Source organism: Egretta garzetta, unplaced genomic scaffold (assembly GCF_000687185.1).
Source record: "Egretta garzetta isolate BGI_Z169 unplaced genomic scaffold, ASM68718v1 scaffold154, whole genome shotgun sequence".
Classification (NCBI taxonomy): domain Eukaryota; kingdom Metazoa; phylum Chordata; class Aves; order Pelecaniformes; family Ardeidae; genus Egretta; species Egretta garzetta.
The window spans coordinates 4,772,520-4,799,878 of NW_009259600.1; the positions used below are offsets into that span (position 1 = coordinate 4,772,520).

Consider the following 27,359-nt stretch of genomic DNA (forward strand, 5'->3'; position numbering starts at 1 on the left):
GGTTTGTTCAATCTTCAGGTATCATTGTCACTTGACAGATGTAGTAAAAATCCGTTTCAGTCCATGTGGTTCCACATGTTAATCCTTCCAGAATTCTTTGGTGATTATTTATGTTCCCTTGCCCTCCCCAGCTTGAACCACTGAGCTCCTTGAATTTTCCTTCTTAACCTTCATTCCTGTTAATTAATCAGCCTGCTGTCACCTCCATGTGCATTACAGTCCTTTCTGAGTAACAAGGAAGAGTACTTACAGAGCTTTTCCTAGCTGTGCCTAGATTTACTTGCATCTCTACCACATTCCTACTTTTTTCCTGGTGATTTATATATGTATGTCTACACACAGACACACAGGCATAAAAAAAGTAATAGCACATACATATGCATTTTTTAACTATTTGCTTTATGTCAACTTGACTTTTAGTATTTCTTGAGCACGTACAAGTGCCGTAACTGTGGATTTCTTTATCTTAATTCTAAAATCTTCATCTCTTACTCAGTTTGTGTTTACTTTAAATTAAAATTCTCATTCACTTTCATGCTATTACCAAAAAAAAAACCAAAAAGGAGGCCTAAGACACATTTCTTTCAAATCTATGCTTTTATCAAAATTTGTTTTCTTTTTTCTTTAGAAATATCTCTGATTCTCTCCAGCTCAGTGATGTATCCAGGAATAATCCAAGTGGGTTATTTACAGACTTAATATTAGGGTTGTGATTACACTGAAGCTAGTATGTGTTCATTGGGTTTGGGGTTTCAAAGTCACACAGTTGTCTAAATAGCATATTCCATGAAAGAAAAGATGATGTGATTACAGGTACTTCATGATTTGTCCCAGGATTTTTATATGTGTTGGCCCACCACAAGGCGTTGTGTTGCTTGTCATCATTTTTACTCTGCATCTTTGATCATTTTAATACAGCAATAAATGAGTAATTAATATATTGATATTTTGTTATGTAATAAAATTAAAAGAACTAGTTCAAGCAAAAAAAAAATTTAATGATGATTCGAATGTCCTTGATGCCATGATGTCATGACATCTGATGGTTTTTTTGGCTACATAATACAAATAACGATAGCTGAATTGCTTTTTTTATTCTTGGGTACTGTGGAACAAGTAGCTATTTCTGTACCTAGTAAGAGAAAGTTTGAAGTATTACACTGCAGTGAAGTTCTAGAAACATTTTAAGTCAAAACAGTACAGAGTCTGAGTAACCGTTGCAATTCTGATTTTCTGTATTCTAGATTACTTTTATTTAGTTTTGCACTTTTAGCGTGTACAGTAAATCCCATGATATTTGGATCAAGCATAAAATAATTATGCCTTCTCCCTTTTATCACAGATTCCTTGCAGCTTGGAGTACTGGGATGAGCTTCAGAAATCATTTGTTGCATTCCGGGAATTCAGTCTGTCAGAAAGCAAAGTCTGTGAACTACAGCTGCCCAGTATCAACCTTGTGAATGATCAGAAAGAGCTCATAGCCTCCGATCTTTGGAGGATTGTCCTGAACAGCAGTCAGAATGTGGCTGATGACCAAAGGTAATTTTAAAGGGGGGAAAAACAGAAATCTAATGCTACACTCTTGAGAGATCTTTTTCAAGAGACTTGGGAAATAAGATACTGTTTTCATATGCGGTAAGAGTAGCTGGTCTTAAATGAGCTTCAGACTGTTGTTCACCTTCACGCAAGGGCATGGAGTGCACAAAAAGAGCTCTCTTTTAGATTTATAGGCAGCCTGGCAGCATCATATTCATCAGTTTTCTGAAAACAAGGGTTACTGAAAAATGAAAACAAACAGGCCATATCCTGAAACCTCTTAACTGCACAAGGCAGTGAAATTAAATAACAAAAGAAGGCTGAGATGCAGTCCATTGGATAACGAAGTAGTAAACATTCTTCTTCCATGCACCCCCCATACACAACCTTTATTCTGTCCTCAGTGCAAGTCAATGACTAAAATAAGCCAAGTGTCTATTTCAAATATATTAAACAAAACTTTAGTACTTCAAGAGCATTACATTATTATTCACACAGCTTGCTTACTATGCTAACAGTAAAAAAATTTAATCAGTGTTTTCAAACACTGGGGATCTATTTTTCATCGTGTTTACAGCTGGAAACAATGTACAATGACAGATATTCCCTCTATTTGCATTCATTCAGGTTTGGTTAACATGTAGAGTGAGAAGAAATGAGTACAAGTTGTCTCTACAAAAGCAGTGGAATTGCTTTCAAAGACCTTAACATTTTATAGTTAGACCAGGAAACCCAGAATGACCCTACTGGATCATTGGTATTTGCTGATTGTTGCTGTCTGTGTATGAACACATGCCTGAATGAGTGTGTAGCATCCACATATATGTTATGTGAAGCTACAGAATTCAGAGAAATCGGGAAATACGAACATGACTAACAAAATCAATGAAGAAAATTAAACATCTGGTTTCCATTAATAGTATCAGGTTGGAAATGATTTCTTGATGTTAATTGTGAAAGAATGCATTTTCATCATTGAGAAGTTAAGTGTTTTAGACAAGGTTAATTCCTCTGAATGTGGGACCTTGGCAAAATTGCCTTCCTGGTCAGCTTAACACCACAGAAATGTGAACTCGGTGGGAACTGAAAATGAAGTAGTGAAATGTAGTAGATTTTTTTCATCAAGACATTTGGCACTGTAATCATGTTTATTGTTTTCTGCTCAAATAGGGTTCATCACTATATGCAATGTTTCATTCAGAGAGGTCTGATAAGCTAATGATTTGTAATCATTTAGAAAAAGGTTAGGGTTAAAATGAAACACAAATAAGTAAAAAAAAAAAAAAACCAACAGTTTGGACTGTGTTAACATCAGAAACATTTTACAGCACAACGTGAATTCACCTGCCTAGAAGGTCTAAACTCGTGTGTTTTCGGCTGGGAGGCTGCGGGTCTGCTCCGCAGTAGTGACCATCCTCGATGGTATCAGTGCATCAAGTTATAAAGGGGTAGACATATCCTAATGGCCTTGAGGTACCAGAAGAGCATTGCTCTGCCTGCAGCAATGATATTAGAAGTGCTGTGTCCTCCAGATTGTGGGGGTACACTGTGCACATAAAGCTAAAGCAGAAACTACACCTGAAAGAACAGGAATTAAACTGAAGCATTGGGAGTTCACTGAATGGGGATAGCAGGCAAGGAAAAAAGGCGGCAAAAACCATGCACCACACTACCGAAGCATTTGAAGGTCAATAACCAGAAGAGAAAGAGGGAAGTCAAGGGAAGGTGTTATGAGCTGCCAGGTCCTTAGGCACGTGCATGGAGCCTGCAGTCACTAGTCCTGATACTTTTGGTGGCTCGAGGAATTTATAATAGTTTTAAGAGGTGTAGTTTACACCTACATAAACTAACAGTAAACTGGAAAGTAGATCAGGCTCCATCCAGAAGCCAGAAACCTGAGGGATGCATGAAGAAAACCTCTGATTTGAGTCAGAGAAAAGATTATTTTCCCTGCCTCAGCCACAGTTTCAGGTAGAAATTCGAACTGACCTCTCTTTATGCTAGCTTCACACAAAGCTGTACTGCAAGCTTTCTTAAGGATGACTGCAGGAAGGACTGGTGTGGAAGAAGTAGTCCTGACCAACCTGGAGTGATCCTTCTCAGAGGAACTTAATGGGTTAGCAAAAGGGCAGCGGTTCCTCAGAGATGAGGCCTTGACCTGTGGTGCCTGAGGCGCGCTGTCTCTTCCCTGGAGGCAGAGCAAATTGTGCCAGTCGCATGTCACTGACCTGGAGGGTTTGAGACAGTCCACAAGCGCTGAGACAGTTACAGCTACAGAACAAGCTTAAGGTAACGGTTAAGCCCTAAAGGATTCTGTTAAAGGGAAGCCTTGTGTAGGAAGTGGTGACAGGAACTGTGGACCTGCAGAAAAGGCTGACCTTTCTAGACCCCAGTAGCATAGGAAGCAGCTCTGTCTTCATCAAACAAGCATATTGCTACCAGGACAGGTATTTTCTTGTGACCAAGCGCCCTAAAATGTGTTCTGGATTCTACCTGACCAAAAAATCCTGATTTCTTTTTTTTTGGTTGGTTTTAGAGAGAGGCTCCCCATGTCATGATAAAATTTCAGTGTTAGGCTTGTTCCTAAAGCAAGTGTTTAACATGAGATCTTAGGCTTGTGAGAAGAACCACAAGGAGCTGGGCTTGAAGCCAGTGCTGAGTGTTAGACCGGGGAGCTTCAAGGCTGAGGGTATCTGCAAATGAGAGCAAGAAGAGAAGACTGTATAGAAGTTGAATCGCGGTTTTTCTGGAGAGTCCTGATGATTTGACATTAATTCCATGCTGTAACTGTGTAAATGATTAGCAAATTTAATTCACTATTAATTGTGAAGTATAAAAATGCTTAGTCTTCTTGTAGTTTATTTTCTTAGTTTGATCTTGTATTTTGGGTCAGACTTAACAGCTGCCATATGCATGCAGCTGCTGCTCAATGATAACATTTTTTTCTTCAAATTCTGCAGGTTTTTTTTTCTTTTTGTGGTAACCTCTATGATATTATTAATACCAGAGAGCTGATCCCTTGTGTTTTAAGGACTTTATTACTGATTCCTAACATCAGTTATAAAGTATAAAACTTATGTGGCTCATATGACAGGAGAACAACAACGTTTGTGAGAAGATGTGGATCCAGCTGATAAGTTGAGCAGTAGCTGGCAGGCTGAAGTACATCAACCAGTAATGAATATGGGAATATACAAAGATGTCATGATCGAAATCCTGTGGTATGCAAGCTCTTTCTGAGATTGATCAGGAAGTAATTAGAAGTATAAAAATCAAGGAGCTATCTGGTTAAGGACATAGTATATGTATGCATGTTGTTTATTTTTAAGAATTTTGTAGGCCGTTCATTATTTAATGAATGAATAATGTTTGAATGAACATTTATGAATGTTTATTTAATGAATGAACAAATCTGGAAGTCCTAAGTGAAATAATTTAACATCCCCTTGGGGATTTAATATAGTGTCTATGGAAGGAATCATGTATGGCATAAATGACTGTTTATGGAAGACCTTAAAATAGGGGATTAAAAGGAAATTATCATAGAATGAATTATTTTTAAAGGTTGCATTTCCATGTGGCAGGACTAGCAAATTATAATCAAAACTACTTTTATTTAAAGCTTTGTTTGGGTGGTGAGACACTAAAGCCCCTCTCTCGTTTGGCTGGGAGGGGTTTATCATTCTCTGTGTAAATAGGTTATGCTACAAGATGTTTTATACATCTGTGCAACTCCTGTGTAATGCAAACAGTATTTTTATAATTACTGACATACTAATGTGAAATAGTAATTGAAAATACCTTAAGATAGAAACCATGAAACAAGTACAAAAACTTTTAAATAAGCCTTAAATTGCTACTTTTTAAAAATTAAAGTGAGGAATCATGATCATGTTTCTTGCTAATTGTTTTAGCTTTTATTCAAAGTAGATGATGTACTGGATTTTGACCTCTAACAATTTGGGTTCAGACCAGCATTTGAGTCATAAATTAAATGAGTTAAGTGGTCTCTTTCTTCTTCCCAGTGGATATTTTCCCATGTTGCGGTTTCATCACAAATGGCAGTTTTGGTTTAAATATTCCACTCTTAAAATAACAAGAATAATGCAGGTCACCGTTAAGTCATTGTTCCCAGTTGCCATATATTTAACTTGAACTGCTTTGCATGATGTGAAACTATCGTACTTTATAATATATAATGACTTTGAATGTAGGTATTTTCCATTTTAAAAATCCTGATAATTCACAGGATTAAAAAAAAAATTCTGGTATTAAAGTCAGGTCAGTTTTATTTAGAATTTCCTCTGGTTTTGCTACACCTATCCCTCAGCATGTTGTGTCAAACACAAAGCAGTAGAAGCTAGTTATTCCTTTTCTCCCCAGCTGAAAAGTTGTGGACAGTCCACACTGCGTTTTGTAGCTCCAAAGCAGCCAAGAGAATGTAGGATTTTTTGATACTGTATTCATTTGATGCACAAATTTGGATTTCACAATCAGATCTACCTCTAATGCTGCCACTATTGTTTTCTGAGACTTAATAGAAAGTTTCCTGGCTTTTCAGCTAACTCTGCTTGTTTATTTGTGCACAGCATGTGATGAAGCACTGCGTCTTTGATTTCTATGCTCCATGCAAGGTAAAAGGAGAAAGTAGCAGTGCTAAAGGTCTGATGGAAGGCTACCAAGGCAAAAAGTTTAAATGGGATTTAATTTAAAATCTGAGGGTCATAGTAGTTATTGTAAGGACTGCAGTCCCCCTTTAAAAACTGTTCACTTAGTATTATGGTCTTCTGTTACAGTTCTTTTTTAAGTAATTTAGATACTGCTCTTAGTATATTTTGTACTGTAAGCAGTTTATACTGTTACTGTATTATTATTTTCATAATAACATGGGGGCTATAATTCTGGATATGGTTTCTGGTTGAGTAAAAATCAAATGGACCCCTTCATGGATAAAATAATAACACTCGAGCAAAGTCTGGTCAGACAGGAAAACAGTGATGAAGGAATCCTCGTTGCATTTCATTTCAGATAATTTCTACAAGGTGATTGATCTTTTCTCTGTAGAGTGACTTTCCTTTCTAAACTGTGGTTTAGCCCATGTTGTCCTGCTCCTCTCAGTCCTCCACTGCCAGCACTTCTTCCTTACCACTGGAGAGGGTGCAAGGCCAGTTCTGTCCCGGGAGCAACACTGTCCCACCCTCCTTTGCTGTTTCTCTCTGGTTAGTTTTTTAAGTGTGTGGTTGGGCTCTCAAGTTCGTTAGAGAATTGCGTCAGTGGTTTCTCAGGTGACTCTCCATGAGGAAGAAAAAAGCAGTTTGGAATCATCTTGTTCCCAACATTTTGAGTTCCAGAATATTACCTCTGCTTGGTCCGCTGCTTGTGGGGCAGAAAAATCGGAGCAAAGTAGGGCTAACTGCTTTAAATTATTTCCCTAGTGTGAAGCTCCTGCCACGTTTCCTCCTTCATCAGGCATGTCATGTTGCCATTTAATCACTGTGGTTATGAATGAGAAATGACAAAGGTCCCATCACACTAAAATGCTCGATAAATAAAAAGCAGGTATATAAAATTCAACTAAAGAATTTTAAGGGGTTTGTTTTTTTATTTTATGAAAATATCCATCTCAAAAAAAACATATCCAATGAAATAAAAATGTTGAGTCACTGATAGGTGACTCGGGGAATGGGTTTCCAGGGAAAAGACATTTATAATTTCAGAATAAACCTCAAATTTCAGAAATAAATACCCTTCCTTTTCACTGCAGTTAGTGTTAAAGCTGTTTGTGCAAATTAATTCCTGATTCAGAATATCAAGGTGTAATTATTTTTTTTAAAGTTCCTGATTGTTTGGTTAACATTTGTTTGCACCCCTCTACCCCTTTTCTGTTTTCATTCCATATGTCTCTGAACTTCTGTTTCTAATCAAAATGCAATGAGCAAAAATTCTTAAAATGTTGACAGTTATTCTGAGAGAACTAACCATTTTCACAGATTCAGAATTATTTAATGGTCTAAATCAGCATTTGAATTTTCGTGGCTTTTGAATTTGCTTCCATGCTTTATTCCAACAATCTAAGGAATATCCATGGCAGACCAAAGAAAAGCATCCCATTTCTCTGACTCTAGTCCACTCTCATAGATGTTTTATCATGTGAACACAAAGAGTAATTTTATTTCCAAAGAAGCCAGTTCCCAAAGGCCTACAACACCATTTTTTAAATGTAAACAGGCAATTTGAAGAGGTAAAGCAGCACAGGAAAACAGCTAAAAATCTGATTAAGTGATCCATCTTTCATCCTTCACCAGCCTAATCCATTCTTGATATCCTGTATTGATTCTTTGATAATTAGCTGATTTTAGTTGGGTTTTACTGCAACATAAGTATTTTGATTTATGTCCACAAATCTAAAGTTGGATTTAAGCTCCATATATAAATACCATACTAGCTAGTTACCATACTGTAACGCAAAATGATACTGATAAATTTACCTGTCCGTGGAACTCTATGCATTTGCAGCTGAACATTTTGAATACCTGCTATATTTGTGCATAATTTTGCAGTAACACACATCAAATGATGGAAAATTCGGTCCAAAAAGCATAAGACAATGTTGCTTTGAAAGCCAGTGTTTGAATTTAAACTTGTGTTTGAATTTAAAACATCTTTAAAATGTCAGTGGAAATCTATTCACAGTGCTTTATAAAAGCTGATTACTTTATGACAAAAATAGTAAGTTGGCCTTAGGTAATTCTTTGTTAAATTTTATTTTAAAAATAAAAGCAGTATTAGGCTGAGGATGTGGACTTAGTTTTCTTGAATCAAGTCTAGGCTTTTAAACTAAAACTCTTTAGTGCCAAACTGCAAAGGGGGTGAGAATAAGGAACATTAAGGATAGATTTGGCTTAAATTAGAAAGTTTATTTGTACTTCAGTGGTGTCTTAGCAACCTATAGAATTGTGATGTAGTGTTAGTTTCTCTCAAGAGACTGAAAGATAATGCTTGGAAATTCATGGTGTCAGGAGCACGGCTAGGAAAAAAAAATCAGTGGGGTGGCATTTTAAATGTATAGTTAATACATTGTAATAGGTGCTAGTAAAAGGCTCCAGGCTGAGCTTATAACACTCAGAGATTCTTTTTAAATGATGACTGTAGAATGAGACGGGCAAAGGAAAGAAAGCTTACAGGGATAGGGTTTATGCGTAGAAGTAATTTGATGGTTGTGAGTTGCTTTCCTTGAAATAAAATGAAAAAATCGTTCTCTTGGTGAACAGGTCATTCATGTAGCTTTAATAATCGTAATGTACTCTCTTTAGCTATTTCAGCAACTAAAGATACCTGGTATATTTTGGTTTTATTTTCTGTACAGATGCTTTGCTTCTGTGGTTCAAGTGTTTCAGTTTGTAAATTGGAAGTGCAGTGTGATAAAAGCGTTGGATTGCAGTCTTGTCTGCTATGTTCTGCTTGGGAAAAAGCGCGTACACTAACATTAAAAGTTAAAAGAAAACCATGACATTGGCTGTGTCAGAAAACCAACACAGCACATGGTCAAGTCTTACCATAAAGCGATAAAATCCTGTTGCTGAACTACCACTTTGTTATCTACCTTCTGCAGCTCCGAAAGTGAATCCGGCTCACAGAGTGCGTGCGAACAGCTTGTAACCCCCACAGCATTAGCAGCCTGTACCAGGGTTGACTCCTGTTTTACTCCTTGGTTTGTGCCATCACTAAGTGTGTTGATGCAATTTACTTATTTGGAAGTCCACCTCTGCCATCATCTTGATCAACTAGGCACGGGTAGGTACTCCTTTATGTAGAATGATAAAAGCCTATCGTTCACACGTGCTGCTCAGTCGCTCTTTTGCTGTCTGTAGTCCCCATTTCCTCATTCAAGCAGGCATTCTGGAAATAAATTATCATCAACAGCCACCAGTGGTACGGACTTCAGGGTAAAAAACTGATGACTTCTATGCATCGAGAAAGTACATATGGTAGGCAGTATTCCCTCCCTCTGGAATGGGAAACTGTAGAAGCCGTCTGGTTTTCGTAGTCTGATGAGTGACAGCAGGTGCCACTTCACTTTTGAGCCATCTTAGTGAATAAATTTGATCTTTTAAATTTTCCAGCATATTAACAGTATTATTAAAATATCTGAAGATTTTGTAACCCCCTTAGTAAGAATTCCTTAGAAGAGCTCTGAGAACTGCAGATTTAACTGTTATTTCAATTATGATCACTTTTGGAGCTACATCTGGTTTTGTTCAGTGCTCTCTGACATTGCATTAATGGCAAATACATTCCAAGAGATCTTTAGATTATTGTCTGATTTTCAAATGCCAGGAATGCTTTCCATGGAAGATGAGCAAATATCTTAGATAATTTTGACAGGGACAGCCTTCTTCATGAGTACTTTTTGTGTTTCTGCAAGCATAATATATTCATTATCAAATCATACCAAGACTGACATTCAACATCTAGCAAATAATTTCTTGTCTATCGGCTACCTCTATCACTACATAATCTTCCTTACCATTACACTCCAAATCCACATGCTCGATCTTTAAAATTACACGTACTGGAAAAAGCAAAAATCAGATTAAAATCAAAGCCAGCTGTTTCATTTTTCAACAGTGACTGAGTTTATGCTGATGCTGCTGTTGTTCTTGTTATAGCACCTTAAAGGCCTTAAGTTTTGGGGCTCCGTTGTGCTATATTATATGCGAAGGGAGCACAAAACTTATTGTATCCATTATGCTTTTGTGGAATAATAGGGCTTGATCCTGGAAAGTGATGAGTGTTTTGGTTCCAAATCTGTAGAGCACTTGAGCATATGCTAATTTTAAGCATGTGAGTAGTTCCAGCAACATAAATAATAACATCAATGGAAATACTCGCATGCTTAATGTTACACAAGTGGTGTGCGTGCCTTGCAGCGTCTGCTGCCGCAGTGTTCAGCACTTTGCAGGACTGAGACTTCAGTGAACACGATAAAATCTTTTGTATTATATATTTCTCATGCTTTAGTCTTGGGATACTGTTTTGTTTAATTTCTAGAATTATGGGGTAATATGTCGCATCTCAGTGGGTTTGTGGTCTTGAACTCTCTGTAACTGCAGCAAAGACAATTTTCATTACGAAGCCTGTTAGCCTGCGCAGTCACATGTCAGCAAATATTGTATTGCTAATTTTCATTGTATTTGTAAAGTCCTATGTGTGGAATATCACATAGCTCTACTATAGCAAAAATTCTCACAGAAATATGGTTTCTGCTCCAAATAGGTGGCAGTCTGAAGTATTGTGCAGTGTGTAGATAAAGCAGTTTGGCTGACTGGTCTTTCTACCATGAAAGGATTTTGGTTTGCAGATACTTTTTGTTTGCAGCTGCTATTAATTACAGTTCTATTTTACATCTAATAAACAGTGTGAACAGGATTAATTTCAGATTTCAGAAATGTCAGCCCTTCTATGAATTTTACTTGTTTTCATCATATGTACAAGCAGTTAAAAGACAATTTACGAAAACATACAGAATGTGGCAATGTTGGTGTTCTAGTCTTGTTTGTTCTTCTACTTTTCAGCACCACCACAGTTTCTTCAGCCCTTTTTATCTGATAAGAACATGCCATCTGAACTAGAATACATGATAATTTCCTTTGATGAGCCTCATGTATATCTTCGTCAGTGGAGTGATGAGTCTGTGTTCCAGGAGATCCAGTTTTCAACTCAAGCCAACTGTAAACTTTTGGAGTGCCGAAACGTGACTATGCAGAGTGTTGTGAAACCTTTCAAAATCTGGGGGCAGACTGCGATTTCCAGCAGCACAGTAGGAAGGCTATTGGACTGCACAATAATGGTGGACCCCATTTTCATCAACTTTGGCCAATATGCACTTCATTCTCTAAATACAGCAATTCAAGCATGGCAGCAGGTATGCAAATACAATATTGGAAAAAAATGTAGCTATTGTTATTAATTTAATCGCAAATTAGAATACCGACTGCATTCATTAAAAATATCCTGAGATTTAAAAGCTTTAATTTACACTAAAAGTGTTTCTTACTAATAAACATTCATTCCGTGATAACAATGAAAGTTAAGAGACAATGAATGCTAGGTGTAAAGGTAAATGTAGCCAGAACTGCTTTGCGTTTCAGTGTAACTGCATGGATTTATATCAGAATAATCAGAATCTTGGTCCTGAAATGCATAATATTCTGTTAATTTGTGAAAAGGTGAGTGATGCATGATACATAAGCACAGCTCAGTCTGAGCGGTACAGCATATTGTTTCCAGCTACTACTTCTATCCTTATTGAAGTTCAACCCTAGTTTCACATTACGTTCTGTGCAAGCAGCCTTAATGGCTGAAGCAAGTCCCAGCGTAAGGAACCTTGCTTCTGCAATGACCCCTCGAAGGCCTGTAATTCCCTTACTCTGCTATAGCCTTGAAATCAAATCATTCTCTTCATCTGCCTGAAGACCTATGTGGAGCCTGGGAATTAATTACCTATCATGGCACTACAATAACAAAGCCCCCAAAAAAGGATAAAACATCTGTTTTATATCAAAAAAATCTTTTTAAGGGCATTCCATGGTTTTCTTGTTGCAAAAGGACATTCATAAAACAAGATCTAGTGTGATTTAAATCTTTACAGCTGGCTCAAATATCAATGTGAACAAAAATCTTTGTAGCTCCAATTTCTGTTTTTTGTCATATTTTGAACAATGCTTTTAATAAAAAACAAACAGAAAGTATAAGAGAGTCCTTGGTAGGCTGTTTAAACCCAAAATATTTCTGACTTAGTACTAGTCTCTCATCTAAGACATGTGTGGCAACTACTGCAAAATGGCCTTCAGAAAGGTCAGTTTCCTCTTAGGATGGAAAAAAAAAAAGATCTCTCAGACATAGCTATACATATAAATAAAATATGGTGCATAAATATTTAAATGTTTTAAACCACATCACAGTGTGAATGACTGACTGACTACTCTGTGCCTTGAAGGAATATTCTGAGTTGAAAAAATGGAATTGTATATTTGATTAAGTAGAGCCATATGTTGCATAGTATATTGCTGACAGGTACATTCTATGAATAGTTGGTACTGATTTATACATGGATTTGGCAATGTTAACATGAGCCACAGAAGGATATACTTCTGTAATTGTTGCTGTAATTTTCTCGTTTCCTCTCATGTCAAGGGTACTTGCCACCATGTTCTGATGTGGTGGGTATCTAGCCCTGAGTATTCGAGATTAAAAACTTGCATCGCTTTGAAATTAGGGAACAGTTAACACACAAGTGGCTTCAAAACGGCTTATTAAATTAATTGTTACCAAGATGTTTTGTATGTGGCTTTACCTCCAGACTGGGGGGCTGGCACGCACTGCACAGGGAGGGAATGAAGTTCCCAGTGATAAGCATTGTTTGATGTTTGCAGTTCACACAAAATACGATATAAATGCTGCCATCTAGAAGCATGAATTTAATAAGCAGGAAAGGTTATTTGAATTCTCCACATATTTTTTACTGGATTAATATCTGAAACAAGTGATGTTGTAGTCAGTGGGCAGACGGATGAAGCATGAAACAATTTGGCCCTGCACCTTTAGGTCAAGAGTTCAGGATTAACAGAAGCCTCTGTCAGTGTCTTTGTTTTCTAGATATGGACTGATTTTACTTTTTTTTTTATTATAGTAATGATGAACATTTTGAAAGTCGATTAAGCCTAAAAAACACTAGGCATACAACTTATGCTTCTAAGTCACATGCTGAAAATCTGAGAGGATTAGCACTTTTTAAAAATAGTTTCCCCTTTTGACATATTTCACTGTCTAATCTGAAATCCCTGTTTAAATACAAGCAGAAACAGGCTAATGCCCATCTAAATGCAAAGCTAACGTAATGGTTTTAATAATCAAATAACTAGACAGGGAACTTCAAGATAGTTACTAATTTAGTTTTACTGATAACATACAGAGTATCAAGTGAGATAGAAAATGTGTGTCTCCAGTGAATATACGGGGGGGGAGGGGTGTCCCCTTTATTTGGGCATTTAAGCCATCACAAATTGTTTTATAGCATTAGTGCTTTGTGATAGCTAGAGACTCAGGGTCAGCTGAGAAAACGGCTCCCCAGGTATGGTACTAAGTGAGTATTCCTGGGGAAAAAAAAATACTCCTTTGTGGTCTTGCACTGCAAATGTTTTCCTAAACCCCTCAGAAGTTATAAAAGCTCCTGTTTAAACCTGTTTTAAACCATTAGAACTTCTTTTCCTTGAGGTTCGCGTGGTGCTTAACCTTTCTGTTGGCAGTTGCATAAGTTTTCCTAATGAGCTGGGATCAGTCAGAATGACATCTGTGATCACAGTGGTTTCCTCGTCTTTCTACTGTAAGCACAAAGAACAAAGGAAAATGGTACCGAAAACTTGTACGTAGCTTCAATTTAACTTTCTAGCTTGATAATGTCAGGATACTGCTATGAGAATGAAGTTTAAACAATCAGAAGGAAAATACTTTTTTCTCTTAGAGGAACTTTGAGGGAGATAAGAAATTGCTAAAGGCTTTCTGTTCTAAAAACATTGCTAGGTACTGAAGAGAGAGAGTGGGTGGGTGTGAGAGAGAAGGCTTGCACAGTCTTCGGTAGCTTCTGAAGCCCACAGAAAATAACTTTGTGCATATAAAGAGGCCTAGGGCCCAGGCTTTTATGTTTTGGGGTTTTTTTCCAGATCCAGAAATGCTTTGAAAAAGCTGTGAGCTGAGACATGAGCAGAAAGTCCTGAGACAGGGAAAGCCTGGTGACTGGTATTATGTGGGCTGTTTTTCCCCTCTCTGAAGAGAATTCACGAAGTATTTGAAAGCCCAATAAAGGAGAGAGACTTTCCAGGCCTCTCTGAGAGAAAAGAACAGCTGAAAAATGATCTAAAGAGGGGCAGGAAATTGTCCCCCAGGAACTGACCCTAATCTGTATCTGATTCAGGCTGTTGATCTTTGGCTGATTCTTTTGATTTGCTGTTTTAATTCAGAGAGGGAATTTTTTTCCTAATCCACACTTAGGTGTTTTCAGCTCCTGGAGTCGTCATTCAGCCCTTCAGCATCATTGCCACACAAATGGCCCAGTTCTATTTGTTTTTATTATGTCTGGTTTCTCTACACTCTCTTTTATCAATCAAGATTTCCTCACTCCATCCTTTTGCTGATTTTTTTTTGGGGGTGGGGTGCGGGGGGGATGTCCCTTTCTGCTTACCCTAGAAGCTTCTAGTGTCAGACTTCAGCAGTTCCAGTTCCTGTGATGGGTGCAGGGAGCTGCTGCAGCCCCCCAGGGATTGAGAAGTATGGGTGGTACTTTGGCTGGGAAAAACCTCCTGCATTTACTGCAAGGAGAATAAGAGTTTCCTTGAACCCTGTCTGTACAGTGCGTAGTTGCCATACTGAGCTAAAGCATCCCCTTGATGATCCTTTAGTCAGCTGTTCTTATCAAGACTTGAGGCATCAGTAGCTCTCTCTTAAGTGAACAGCATGGAGCAATGCCTTATTATGCAAATCTTGGTGTTTCCTTGGTTAAAATTTTGGAACTGTTATAAAATTGAGCTTAAAATACCTCTTTTGCTTAGCTTTGAGAAGTGTTGCTGTTAAAATAGTGGATTCTAGTAGCAAATCTAGAATTTAAGACTAATGATTCGTGGCAGTCATTCATCAGCACCCAAATGTGTACAAGTCTATTAATAATCCCTGATGGGATAAACATTCCCCCAGTACAACTGAGGAGTTCTGTACATGCCAGAAACTTGCTAGATTCTGTTTTCTCTACGGAAAATGCAAGAACCTACAGTTTGTGTTAACTTGCTTGAAACTAAATTAGTTAGTCAGTCAGGTAAAAAGAAGGAAGTTCATCATCTTCTGTTGTTTTTCCAGCCTGTGCATAATCAGCATGAAAGTGTACTGGAGTAAAAAAAAAAAAATTTATTAAATTCCCCTGGGGTTATATCTAGGTTTGACTATAACAACATGGTGAGCTCTGTGGATAGTAAATCCTCCCTTTTAAAAAGAATATTTTGCAAAGCTGTAACAGGAAAATATATATATATTTGTGGTAGACTTATGGGTATGTGGGTATGGCAGCTTGACAGTAAAAGTCATAGATCCACCACTAGAAAATGCCAAAATAAACTCTGCACTCTGAAGTGGCACTGTAAATGTCAGCCTTTAGCATACCCAGATCTGCTACCGAATGCGATACAGACATATTGCTCTGTAATGAGTTTTACTGCTTTGAAAAAGTGTGATTTTGGTTATGCTCGCTTGACTCTTGTATCACAGAATATACCTGATCTTATGCAGAAGAATTCATAAGATTTGGAGAGAAGAGTTAATCTCAATATTGTATTGACAAGGGGTAATGGTTTTAAACTAAACCAGGGTAGGTTTAGACTAGATATAAGGAAGAAATTCTTTACAATGACGGTGGTGAAACACCGGAACAGGTTGCCCAGAGAGGTGGTGGAGGCCCCATCCCTGGAAACATTCAAGGCCAGGTTGGATGGGGCTCTGAGCAGCCTGATCTAGTTAGCGGTGTCCCTGCTCCTGCAGGGGGGTTGGACTAGATGACCTCTAGGGGTCCCTGCCAACCCAAAACATTCTATGATTCTATGATTCTATGATTGTCATGCTTAAATACTCCTAGAGTTAATAGTTTTTTTGCACAAACACTCCCAGACAATCACTCTGACATTCAGTCACAAAAGGAATCACAACCTGCATCTTGGGTTCTTCTGAAGTTAATAATGGTAGTGAACATGCATTCCAGGATGCTAAACTGGACATACCTTGCACACTTCACTTTTCAGAAAATCTGTTCCATGTGTATCACCAGCAGTGTGCTACAAGCAATGTACCAAACTGTTTTTCGTGGGTAACTAAGGATCCATAGGGATCTATGAGGAAATATTTTTCTCTCTCTTGTTTTTGATCTCTGAATTTCTGCAGGCTTCCAGGCACATTGTTATCAAAGAACTAGAGACCCATATGATCATAGACAGAGGAGGCGCTAGCTTCATTATGTCCATTTAAAAGGTCTACTGAGAGAGCAAGAAGGGGAAACAGAATCAGCTCTCAAAGACCATGGAGGTCCCATAAGTTAGAGAAGACGTCATGGGAAGAAAGGATGAGAAAAGAGCAGCTGGGCTTATTTTGGAGAGAAGGGAACCAACCAACAATAAAGCATTGTCAAAAGTGTGTGCTAGGAAAGATGGGTCAAGAAGAGGTAATGAAAAGCACAAGATGAATTCTTTGTGCTATACCCATTAAATTGCATGAAGACTATCCAAACATTACTTTCTTGGAGTAATTGTTATGCTTGCTAGATAGTTGCTTGTAAATGGAAGGTGCCAGCTCAGTAGTGACTAGGACAGAAACATATGAGAGATGATCTCCAAATCAAATTGTCCGTCACACTTTGACCTCTCCCATATAGGGGATTATAGTTTGTGCCTTCAGGGGTGGAAGACCTGTAGCTCTGGTAATTTTTATGACTACAGTCTCGTTGTGTCAACAGAGTGACAAGCAGCCAGATGAAAAGCAGAAAGAGAGGGATGGAAGGATGCTGCAGGCAGGATTGTAAGAGTATTGTAAAATCTAAAATAATTCTAAAACCTGTGATAGTTTTCCTAGATAGTTTTCCTATTAGATTGTCAAATTGCACAATGCTTTTCAAACTAGCCTCATGGAGCTGTGAAAATACTCTCCCCATGTATCCTGCTTTTTCTTCAGTTATGTTTTTTAAGTGTTGTGGTATCAGGAGAGAGAGAATCTGCTGCTGCTGACCCACAGCAACATTTCAAAGTAGAAGCAGCAGCTGGAGAAGAGGAAGTGCAGCCTCTTGGCCTGAGAGATCAGTTGTCAAGCATGGAGGCATCTCTTCATGTCTCCCTGCTCAGCCTGTAGTGCCTCACCTGCCCTATGTGATGTGTCATTTCCAACTGAATTTAATTTAATTGAAGTCTTTTACGTAGATTAGGAAATCTGGGGTTTATTGTAGTTTTAAATATTTAAGATTTGCATTACAGAAACATAAAGTAAAATATGTTAAGTCTTAGGATATATTTTGTCAACCCAAACACTAGTTTTTGCAGAGTGTAGAGTATTATGAGACCAAAGCTAATGGCAAGAGATCTTGAAGCATTTCTGTGTTGTAACAGTCGCCACTGGGCAGACAGCTGCCAAATGTCTTGCAATTAGTCTGATTCTTACTGGCTTTCATATCCCTTTCCTTTCAGAACCAATGCCCTGAGGCAGAGGAGTTGGTCTTCAGCCATTTTGTGATCTGTAATGACACACAGGAGACACTGCGGTTTGGCCAGGTGGATACTGATGAAAATATTTTGCTGGCTAGTCTCCACAGTCACCAGTACAGCTGGCGCTCTCACAAGTCCCCACAGGTACGTCAGAAACAGCCCTTTGAACACAGCAATTGCTAAAACTGACTGGTGGCTTTATGCATTGATTCTTTGGTTTTCTTTATGGTCTTGACTATCTCTAGTGCTTCAGTTCTTTCAGGAGCCACACACTGGGGCTGCATCAGAGAGAAAAGGTAAACAAAGAGTGAGGAAAGCCAGAAGTGTTTAGAAGCGACTCGAGGGTAGAGCTGGATGTGCACGACCGCTTTCTGTAAAACTGAGTGGTTGTGGAAACCGAAGCTTCTGAAAAAAAGCAAAAGATGATCGCTTGCCAGGTTTTTATAACTAAGTGATCAGTGTCTGTTTTCTGTGATGTACATTAGAGGTTTGGGGAATTTTTTTAATGAATTGTTTTTACCAGAAGCATCTGTTCACTGAAATTGTTTGCAGAACAGGGTCAAACTGGACAAATCTCTCAACTCAGCATGTACTTGCATTAGAAAAGATTTGAAATGGTCAGAAACACCCCACTTACATAGTTTAAATAATGCAGTGTCTGTTTCTCGGGTGTTTTTTTAAGGATAAACACTGAAACTGAAATAAAATATTTTAATATTATCAACAGGAAATATTTCAATGAAACCATGTTGTTGGTTTTTCTGAGTGCTGGTGAAAAATGGACGTTTCATCTTGATTCAAGATCAGGCAAGAATTTAAATCTACGAAAGTGTTTATGAGACAGCGAAGCTATTTCTTCTCTCTTTTTAATATATACCCAGCTCCTGCTGAGTGGGAGCCTGTGCCACCCCACTTCCTGAGCAGCAGTCCTGCACTGAAGACCTACTAAAATTTTTACAGATCCTAGGAGAAGTGTAGTGGATGGGCATTGCTAACTCCTCTAGAGCCCTGGAAAATACCAGCCTTAGCAAGTGAGAAAGAAGGTGAAATTTGGATGGTAATTCTAAACAGGAGCTGCGCCCACTTTCACTGCTGACGAGTTTCAAGTTTCACTGGGAAGCAGAGGTGGCAAATTTACTGTGTTTTTCATTCATATGTCAGTTGGTGGATATGCAAAACTGCTGAATTTTACATGAATGTGGTAATCTGTGCAGAGCAAATTCAGCCAGAGTAAACAGTTGCAGTTGACACTGAAGTCAAGGCCTAAGTTAAGAGGAAGGCGGGCTAATAAAGGACTGTCTCACCCCAGCGACAGAGGAGTCGTTATAAATAGTGTATGCTGGTGTAGTAGTGCACAGAGGGGGATGTTTGGAGACTTAGAGACACTGGAGTACTGTGCGTCCCTTGTCATGTTTTCAAAATGACTTATGTTTTCTCATACAAGCAAAACACCTGTGATGCCCCAGTCCATGGGCGAGCAACCCAAATGGGTGACTATGCTCTGTGCAGTTGGGCAAGTGTCAGATTGTGAGACAGGATCCCTAATCGTCAGGTGACAGTACTCACACTTGGGTTATGGTTGACATCACTCCCTCCGGTCGTGTGACGGAGAAAGAACAACCAGGCTTGTAGAAAGCTAGCTAAATGTGACCCATATTTCATAACCAATTATCACTTGCTTTTGTAGCAACCACTCAAAAAATCATTTAAGCCTTTTCATAAACACATGGAAAAAGAAGGCAATGCGTGAAGCAATTATAAATAAAACCAGAACTAACTAAGGCTTTCCTCTTAACAATTTTTCTTATCCCTTTTCTGGTTACTTATATAAAATTATTCAGTTGAGAGAATCCTCTTTTTGACCATCATTCTAGATAGTTCTGCTAACGGTGTTGTTCTGATGATGCTGTATTTCTAATAATGATGTACTTCCAATAATGGTGCAAACTGGAAAGAGTTTTGAAAATCAGGATTATCTCAAGCAAAGTGAAAAGTAGAAGAGTTAAAACTGTAGCTTGTTACTTATACTTTCTGTCAGTTGCAGCCAAGCTGCTAAAGACCACCAGCACAATATATGGCATTAGCCATGCAACACCTGGAGAACTTGAGTAGTAAAATATTGATTTTAACTTGTCCTTTCAGTCACAGACTTGAGCTGTGCAAAACATTCCATTTTCGTGGCTGCTATGTAAGTTTTTTATTAAATGAAAAAAAAAAAAGTACGGGATGAAAGGTGGAAAAATCCAGCAGAAAACCAAATCACACATTAGGGAGTGGGTGAGGTGACAGTAGGAACTTCAGATTCATTTTTCAGATATTCATTCATTCTTCAGCTGAAAGTTGGTGATGTCAAAGGGTTTCCCCATTCTGTTTTGCTCTGATCAGATTCAGATTCACTGAAGAATTGGGCTGATAAAACACTCAGGAGTGTCATGTCGGATTCCCATGACCCAGGAGATGGCGAAGCTTAACAGCTCACTCCTCCTGACTCAACCACATTGCTGGCCAGCAGGCTCTTCTAGTACAGGGGCTATATCTCCCCTGTCCCAGCCCTTGGAATAATTTCAAGAATATTTCTGCTCTTTAAATGTTTTTCAACAGCCATCTCTTGCTGGGAAATTTAGAGACTAAAAAATAGCACTGAGGTAATTTCACTGAAAACATATGGAAGCACAGGCTTTCTGCACACTGTTGAGATGGAAGCAAATTTTCTTCACAAAGGTCGGAGAATCTTGGCATCCATCTGTAAACCTTGTTCATTTGGTTAATGTTAAATACAAATCATCAAGTTTAGCATGCTTCAGAAAGGCAGTTCATCTAAATAGTCTAAACAGCACAATCCTTTGTCGTTTCAGATCATACAAAACAAGTTTATTTAAATATTATCACAAATGTAATTTTCTTCAATGATTAACGCAAATCCTTGAAATGAAAACAACGACTCAATTAAGACATCAGGTTGTCCCTATTATGCTATGGCACTTTTCTAATTGTTTCCATGCAAAACTATCTAACAGCTTATTTTCCAAAGGTCAGAATAGTGCCCAAGCATGGACAAACCCTCCAAGTGTCATATTCATGGAATGCTAGATGACTTCATAGTTATGAAATTATTTCATTTCTCATGATAATTCCCAACTTGCCAAGTTAGTGAATTTTAAGAACTCTGAGAGCAGATTGTAAGATAAATGTGAAATAATCCATACTTCTGGAGTCAGGGACTTCCCTCCAGGCATTAGTTCATACTTGACTTACTTGACTTACTCTTGGGGATAAAATGAGTTAGGACAAGGTCTTAGATACCACATTCTCTTACTGGGAAAGAAAACCAACTTGCACAACTTCGGCTGGCTCATGTTTCTTGTTACACAGGCACTAAGAAACAGCGGTTGCCATGAAATACTTTATTTAACCTCTGCAAAATGTTTTTTTAGTATGGCAAGGCAGTTCAGTTAAATGAAAATAAATAGTTTTAAAAGGATTGTATTTCTTTCACATTCGCATCAATAAAATTCTCCATTTTTCTTTTGCTAATTAAGCATAGTGAGAGATGTGGTAATTGCCCATTTGAATTATTTCGCACAATTAAATATATATCCTAAAATAAGTTATTCTTGTAGTAGCAAATAGTTATATAATGGTTTATTTACATTTAGAATTAATTTTAATATTATTGAAGCTACTATAGGCTGTAATTAAAAATTGTTCAACTTTTTCATGTTACAAAACGAGCTATAGCACGCAAAGGATTTGGATTTATCAGCTATTGATGGTGTCCCTCCAACTGTTTGGCTTAACTTAAAGCTCCTTCCTTCCTTCGTTTTTTCCCAGCCCGGATCTTCTACATTTCAGGGAACCTAACCTTTCCCTTTTAACTTTCACTCTGATTCCTGCAAGTCTTGCTAGTTTGGCTAATATTTCAGTAATAAGTCTGAGGTCTGATGCTTGCTCTTCTACTCCGCTCCATCCCCCGTGTTTTCCTCAGATTTCATGAGGTTTTGACCTTCCTTAGGGATAAGACACCCCCAACTATATAGTCCCTTTCAGAGTTGGGGTAAGTCCAAGACTGATGATATTTGAGGCTTTAAGCAATTCTAGCAAAAGTTGCCAGACCTCATGAGTTCCTTTTGCAGATTTTAATGAAAGTTAGAGGTCTGTTAGATATCATTAAAAGGGAAGAGAAGCTACATCACTCCTGTGCTCTACAGACAACACTGGCTCCTACGTTATTATTGGATCCAGTCTGCGCTCCTTATCTTGATCTTCAAGTTGCTTTGTGGGATGGGCCCCGGTTGTGTCAAAAGTCATGTTTGTCTCCAAGACAGCTGTGTTTTTTAGGAGAAGAACTGGAGCATATGATACATATGGTTAAACTCTGAAGTTAGAAGAGATCAGATCTTCCTAGCAATTTACTCAGAGTTAAGGAATTCTGTCTTGCAAGACAGTAGGCAGTCGGAGGGTCCCACTAGGGATCACAGCAAATGTAAAAAACAGCCCTTCATGTGAGAGTCCCCTGAATGTGTTCTGCAGAGGTTGTTTGCTTGCAAATAAACAGCAAAAATCTTCTATAACATGCTAGTTATTACTAGTTGTTTTCCCCACGCTGAAACTTCAGCAGAGTCCTGTGAAGAAGCAAAGAATAATGGATCTAAATTCATTATTTTTATTCATTATTTTTATATTCATTATATTTTTATTCATTATTTTGCTTTCTATTTAAAGTAGCAGCCCTCAAACCTTTCTCCAGAGCTTTCTCCAAGGGTTATAACAACAGCCCATTTTCACTTTTTGCAGTCCTTAACTTGAAGCAGCAGGTGGAGTGGGTAAAAATCAGTTCCTATGTTGATTTGGGCAATGACTTCAATAAGAATGTGGCCAAGTTACTGGTTATAAACAAAATAGGTTTATTTTTTATCAAAGTAGGTGAATATGCCCGAAACAGCTATGTGCCACTTTACTTCTACTTGTATAGAATTTATGGGAAAATATCTCTTATCATTTGCTTTTCTGTTCTTCTGAATGTGCACTTATAAATTCTTGAATAGATATTACTAGTGGTTAGCATATTAGTAATAACTTCACTGGAACCCATTTCAAGTTTTTCTTCTCATATTTTAAACAGTGTGCCTGCAAAGCATAACTTCTGCTAGAATTTTATGAACATAATTTTTAAAGGCAGTTGTAGATTTGGAAATAGCCTTAAGAACCTCCTCCTCATTCTCCTACAAAAAAAGACTGAACCCAAATTTTAGTTTGTGTTGCATCTCCAGCAGGATCATAATTCATGGTTATCTATTTCCAAGTTGCCATTCTTTCAGGTATTGGGTTATATAATGTGTAAGATGATAGACAGTATTCTGTGGGTTCAAACTTGGACGCTGTGACCTATATATCAGTTATTATTGGGATATTTTCCTGTTTTATATTTTAGGGATGTTACAGATTCTCTGCAAAACTTTTTGTACTTTACATAATCTTCCCCAGGTCGTTTACAGAACAGCATCAGGCAAAAAAAAAAAAAAGTTTTATGTTATTTTACACTGTTCAAGTAGTGAGAAGGTCACACTGCCCAGTGTGACCTTTTCTCTACTTGTCCGTGTAGGGGTGATGGAAATTGCTTTCTCCCATGCTCCATACTGGCCTTCTGTCTTACAAGGGATGATGGTGTAGAATGGGTCAGATCTCCCAGGTCCTATGAGAAAATGAAACCAAATTGAAGTTCAAACTGGTTTGGTGGCAGCTGCCGCTGACAATGTGCAGAACGAAAATTTCATTCACTGTTTTCCCGAATACTAATTGGCTTTATTGTTGTAAGTCCTAATCCTGGTCAAGGGCCACCTTGTATCCTGAAAACACAACCAAAAAAGACTGGTCATCCTTCTCCTTTAATTTTTCAATTGAAAATTGCTTTAGCTTCAAGTCTTAGAATTCAGCTACCATCTCCAGGTCTCCATTTCCTCCCTGCTGCTGCATCATCACAGCTTTTATCTCATATCTTTTAAAATAACCAACTGCTTCCACACCATTAACCAGGTCCTCACTTGATTCCTCCCAGTCTGTCAGAGTTGAGAGCAATAACCCGTATTCTTCCCAAAAGCATTTTCTAGTTTCACTTAGAAGACAGATACCATCTAACTACAGTGAAACCAAGTTAACTTTGGTGGATCTACAAGCAAAGCAGAAATCAAATTTGTACCACTAAGCATTTTGAGGGCACAAGCTTTAAATTACTTATACAGCTGGAAAATGCTGCCTTTTCTGGACAGGCTCCATTCTTAGTTTCATTTTTAATCCCCCATTTTAGTCTTCATGCCTTGTCATATGACACTTATCTTTATTTACTCAGATCCTATCCTTCACTCACACATCTTGCTGAAAACTAAATTTTGAGGAGTGCATAGAAATGTTCTGTGAAGAGCGGTGATAGAGAATACAGCTTTTTTAGCCATTCGCTCCAGTAGGAGCAGCTTCATCTTAGCCTGCCTCCCTGAAAGCAGTTGCTTTCCCTCTCAAAACAGAAATCCATAATGGCTCAGAATTACAAATCCAAACCCCAGCAAAGTCTAGTCAAAACAAAAAACTCTGTGTTATCCGTTGATGTTTCCCTAACAGAAAATGCAGAAACCAAATGGTTACACAAATGAGTGCTTATCTTCACATATACAATACATAGCCTGTTTTAAAATCTAAGCTATAAATTGCCACTTTTCACTGGACTGTATTTGTTAGAATGCTTTTGAAGTCCACTGAATATTTTTGTAACTTTTTGCAATCGCTTCTCCTTTCTTCCAATGTATGTACCGTACTTAGCTATACTTGTTGAACTTTTTTTGAGCAATGTCTCATAAATACTTAGAATTTGTGTAAAGTTTGATAAATGAAAGGGAGTTAATGGCAATTACCATGAATCTGTAGTATTAGGTCAGTTTTATAATATTAGAGCTCTGCCTTGTTGAGTATCTAACACCATCTACTATGACGTCTTCTGCTAAAATAATGTTAACACCTGATTACTTAATTTTCTAAAATTACTTCAATTTTTATTTCCTGCCATATATCTCTGTATCACTTAGTGTCATTTGCTAATTCCTTCTAGCCACATTTTCCAGAAATCTCACATTCGAATAACCGATTCACCCAGAGATCCCTTTGCGTTTTCATGGAATGCAGTTTCTTGGCTCAAAAGTAAACTTAACGCAGTACCCAATTCTTATATTGTTATGTCATTAATACAAATGTCTTAGATATCTTTAAAATAACTTACAAAGGCTGTTCCCTTTGCATGCAGCATTTAGCAGTATACAAATAGCATATTTATAAAATAAGAAGTTGCCGGTATATGATAACAGCTCTTTTTTATTTTTCTTTCTGAACCATGAAGTTAAATGCAGACTAATCATTGTGCTACAAAGAAAATTAATAAGGCAGCATTTGGGAGCTAATTGACTGCTCAGGGAAAGCTGACAGCGTGTTCCTTGGGAACATTCAACTCGTGAGCAAAGCTGTTTATACAGGGTGGGAGACATCCTAATGTTGGAACTACATCCAATTACTAATCATCAATTATGGCATTTATATGACATCTATCTTTGGAGCGCACTGTATTTTGTGTGCCTTCTAGCTGAGAGTGACCGCTTAGTACCTTTTCTCATTATTTGGCTGTCATTTCCAGCTACCAGTCTCTCCAAAATAAAGTTTTCTTGTTTCTCTTAGTTTTCATATGTGATGAGATTTATTCCCAACTGCCTCTGTAAGAAACTGAACTGATTCCAGCCACGGCAGTTGGATTTTTTTGGTTTGGTTTGGTTTTCCTTTTCTGTAACTAATACTTAAGAATCAAAGTGACGTGTTTGTTTATGAGTTTGAGTGTCCTAGAGCACAGCTTCCCCCTGTGTATTCTCGAATATAAAGCTGTGCCCACGCATGTGCGCATCCAGGTACGTAGCCCTGTGCGCACTGGCACATATTGGCCTTTGTGCTTCCAGCATAAAACTAATTTGAATCTGAATGCAACAGTCATCACTTGCAAGTTCAAAAGCCACCCACTGAATGGATGTTATTGTTGTGTGTAACTTGTGCTGAGGATACCACAAATTGCAAACAGGCTACTGAGTTGTAATATCTTTGAAAGTTGTTGCTGCGGTTGTTTCTTAAAACAATGAAAAAAACCCAACATCCAGCCCTTCACTAAGTCAAACTGGCCAGACCCATGGCCAGTGCTATCTCTTTCTGGAAACAAATCATGGGAGAACACAGTATTTACAAGTTTTAATTTTTGCTAGTGTAAATAATCGAACTTCGGGCCTGATCCTGTTCTCAATTACTTAAATTAATTAATGACAGATGTCCAAAATCAGAGTGAAATTCAACCCTCAAGAGAGAATTCCCACAAGGCCTTTATATAACTGTTTTAAAGGACTTAAGTGATGCTTAGGCTCTGTGCTGGCCCTCTGCAAAGAATAAATTTTACCCAGAATGCTTATTGCTTTGATCCCTTATATATAACTCACATCCTTAAGTTTGCACAGCCACAAAAGATCTATACAGAGCTAAATAGCCAGATCTTCAGCTGGCGTAAATTTATGTAACTTCATTGACCTACATGGAACAGTACCAATTTTCACTACTCTGGCTTAAAGAATCTCCATGGGATCGAGGTAAGTGCGTATGGTGGGTAAATGGATGAAAGGCTCTTCAAATGATGAAAGACTACATTGCTCTGGAAGTGATTTAAGTTAAACTGGAAAAAAGCCACTCCTTTTCCGGAATAAATCACACAGGGAGTATAATTATGCAGTTAAATTTCTTCTCATGCAGTCAAGCTTGAACTTGCCACCACATTTGTGTAAGAAATGAAATGTTTCCCATCTCTCAGCAATATGCGAAGTTCTGCGTTTAACACACACACATATATATACGAGCTATACAAGTATACATACAAATAGATTTGCATCCTCCTTTATTTTGACGGGAAGGGTATCTGTAATTTTCTGTCTTATTCTGAAGGTCAAAAATCTGGCCTGGACCTGTGTTCCATATCACCTTGCTGGTAATAAAGAGGGTGAATTTCTAGAACAATTTCAAGGGCAGTAAAGAAAATCTCTTATTTCCTGTTTTATGCTCTCTAGCCTACATACCCTTTTTTTTTGAACAGTTATGTGCTGGATTTTTACCATCCTAAATACACTGCTAAAGCAGGTAATTTGTAGAAATGCAGAGCCATCTTACGGTATTGTTGATTCTTCTGTTTGTGTCTGAAATCATAGAATCGCAGAATGAGTGGATCATTCAGAGAGCTGGTGTGCTTAGCACTGCTGAGTTTTAAAACCAAGAATATTTCTCTGTCATGGGAATTCCTATCCTACTGCAAGGCGCTTTTTTTTCCCGGTTATGTATGGAAGTAGTAATTGCTTTCTTTCCAGCTGCTACACATCTGTATTGAAGGCTGGGGAAACTGGCGGTGGTCTGAACCGTTCAGTGTGGACAATACAGGGACCTTTATTCGTACCATTCAGTACAAGGGCCGGACAGCATCAC

The 27,359-nt window shown here is 38.0% G+C and overlaps 1 protein-coding gene across 1 annotated transcript in view; it reads left to right on the forward strand.

The window, feature by feature from the left end:
- The window catches only part of VPS13B (vacuolar protein sorting 13 homolog B), a 482,902-nt gene that overhangs the window by 417,877 nt on the left and 37,666 nt on the right, over positions 1 to 27,359 (forward strand). Inside the window, exons 39-43 of the mRNA XM_035893844.1 lie at positions 1,343 to 1,539; positions 9,149 to 9,330; positions 11,112 to 11,461; positions 17,805 to 17,966; positions 27,245 to 27,356. Coding sequence (XP_035749737.1) covers positions 1,343 to 1,539; positions 9,149 to 9,330; positions 11,112 to 11,461; positions 17,805 to 17,966; positions 27,245 to 27,356 — 1,003 coding nt within the window. The remainder of the gene's footprint in view (positions 1 to 1,342; positions 1,540 to 9,148; positions 9,331 to 11,111; positions 11,462 to 17,804; positions 17,967 to 27,244; positions 27,357 to 27,359) is intronic.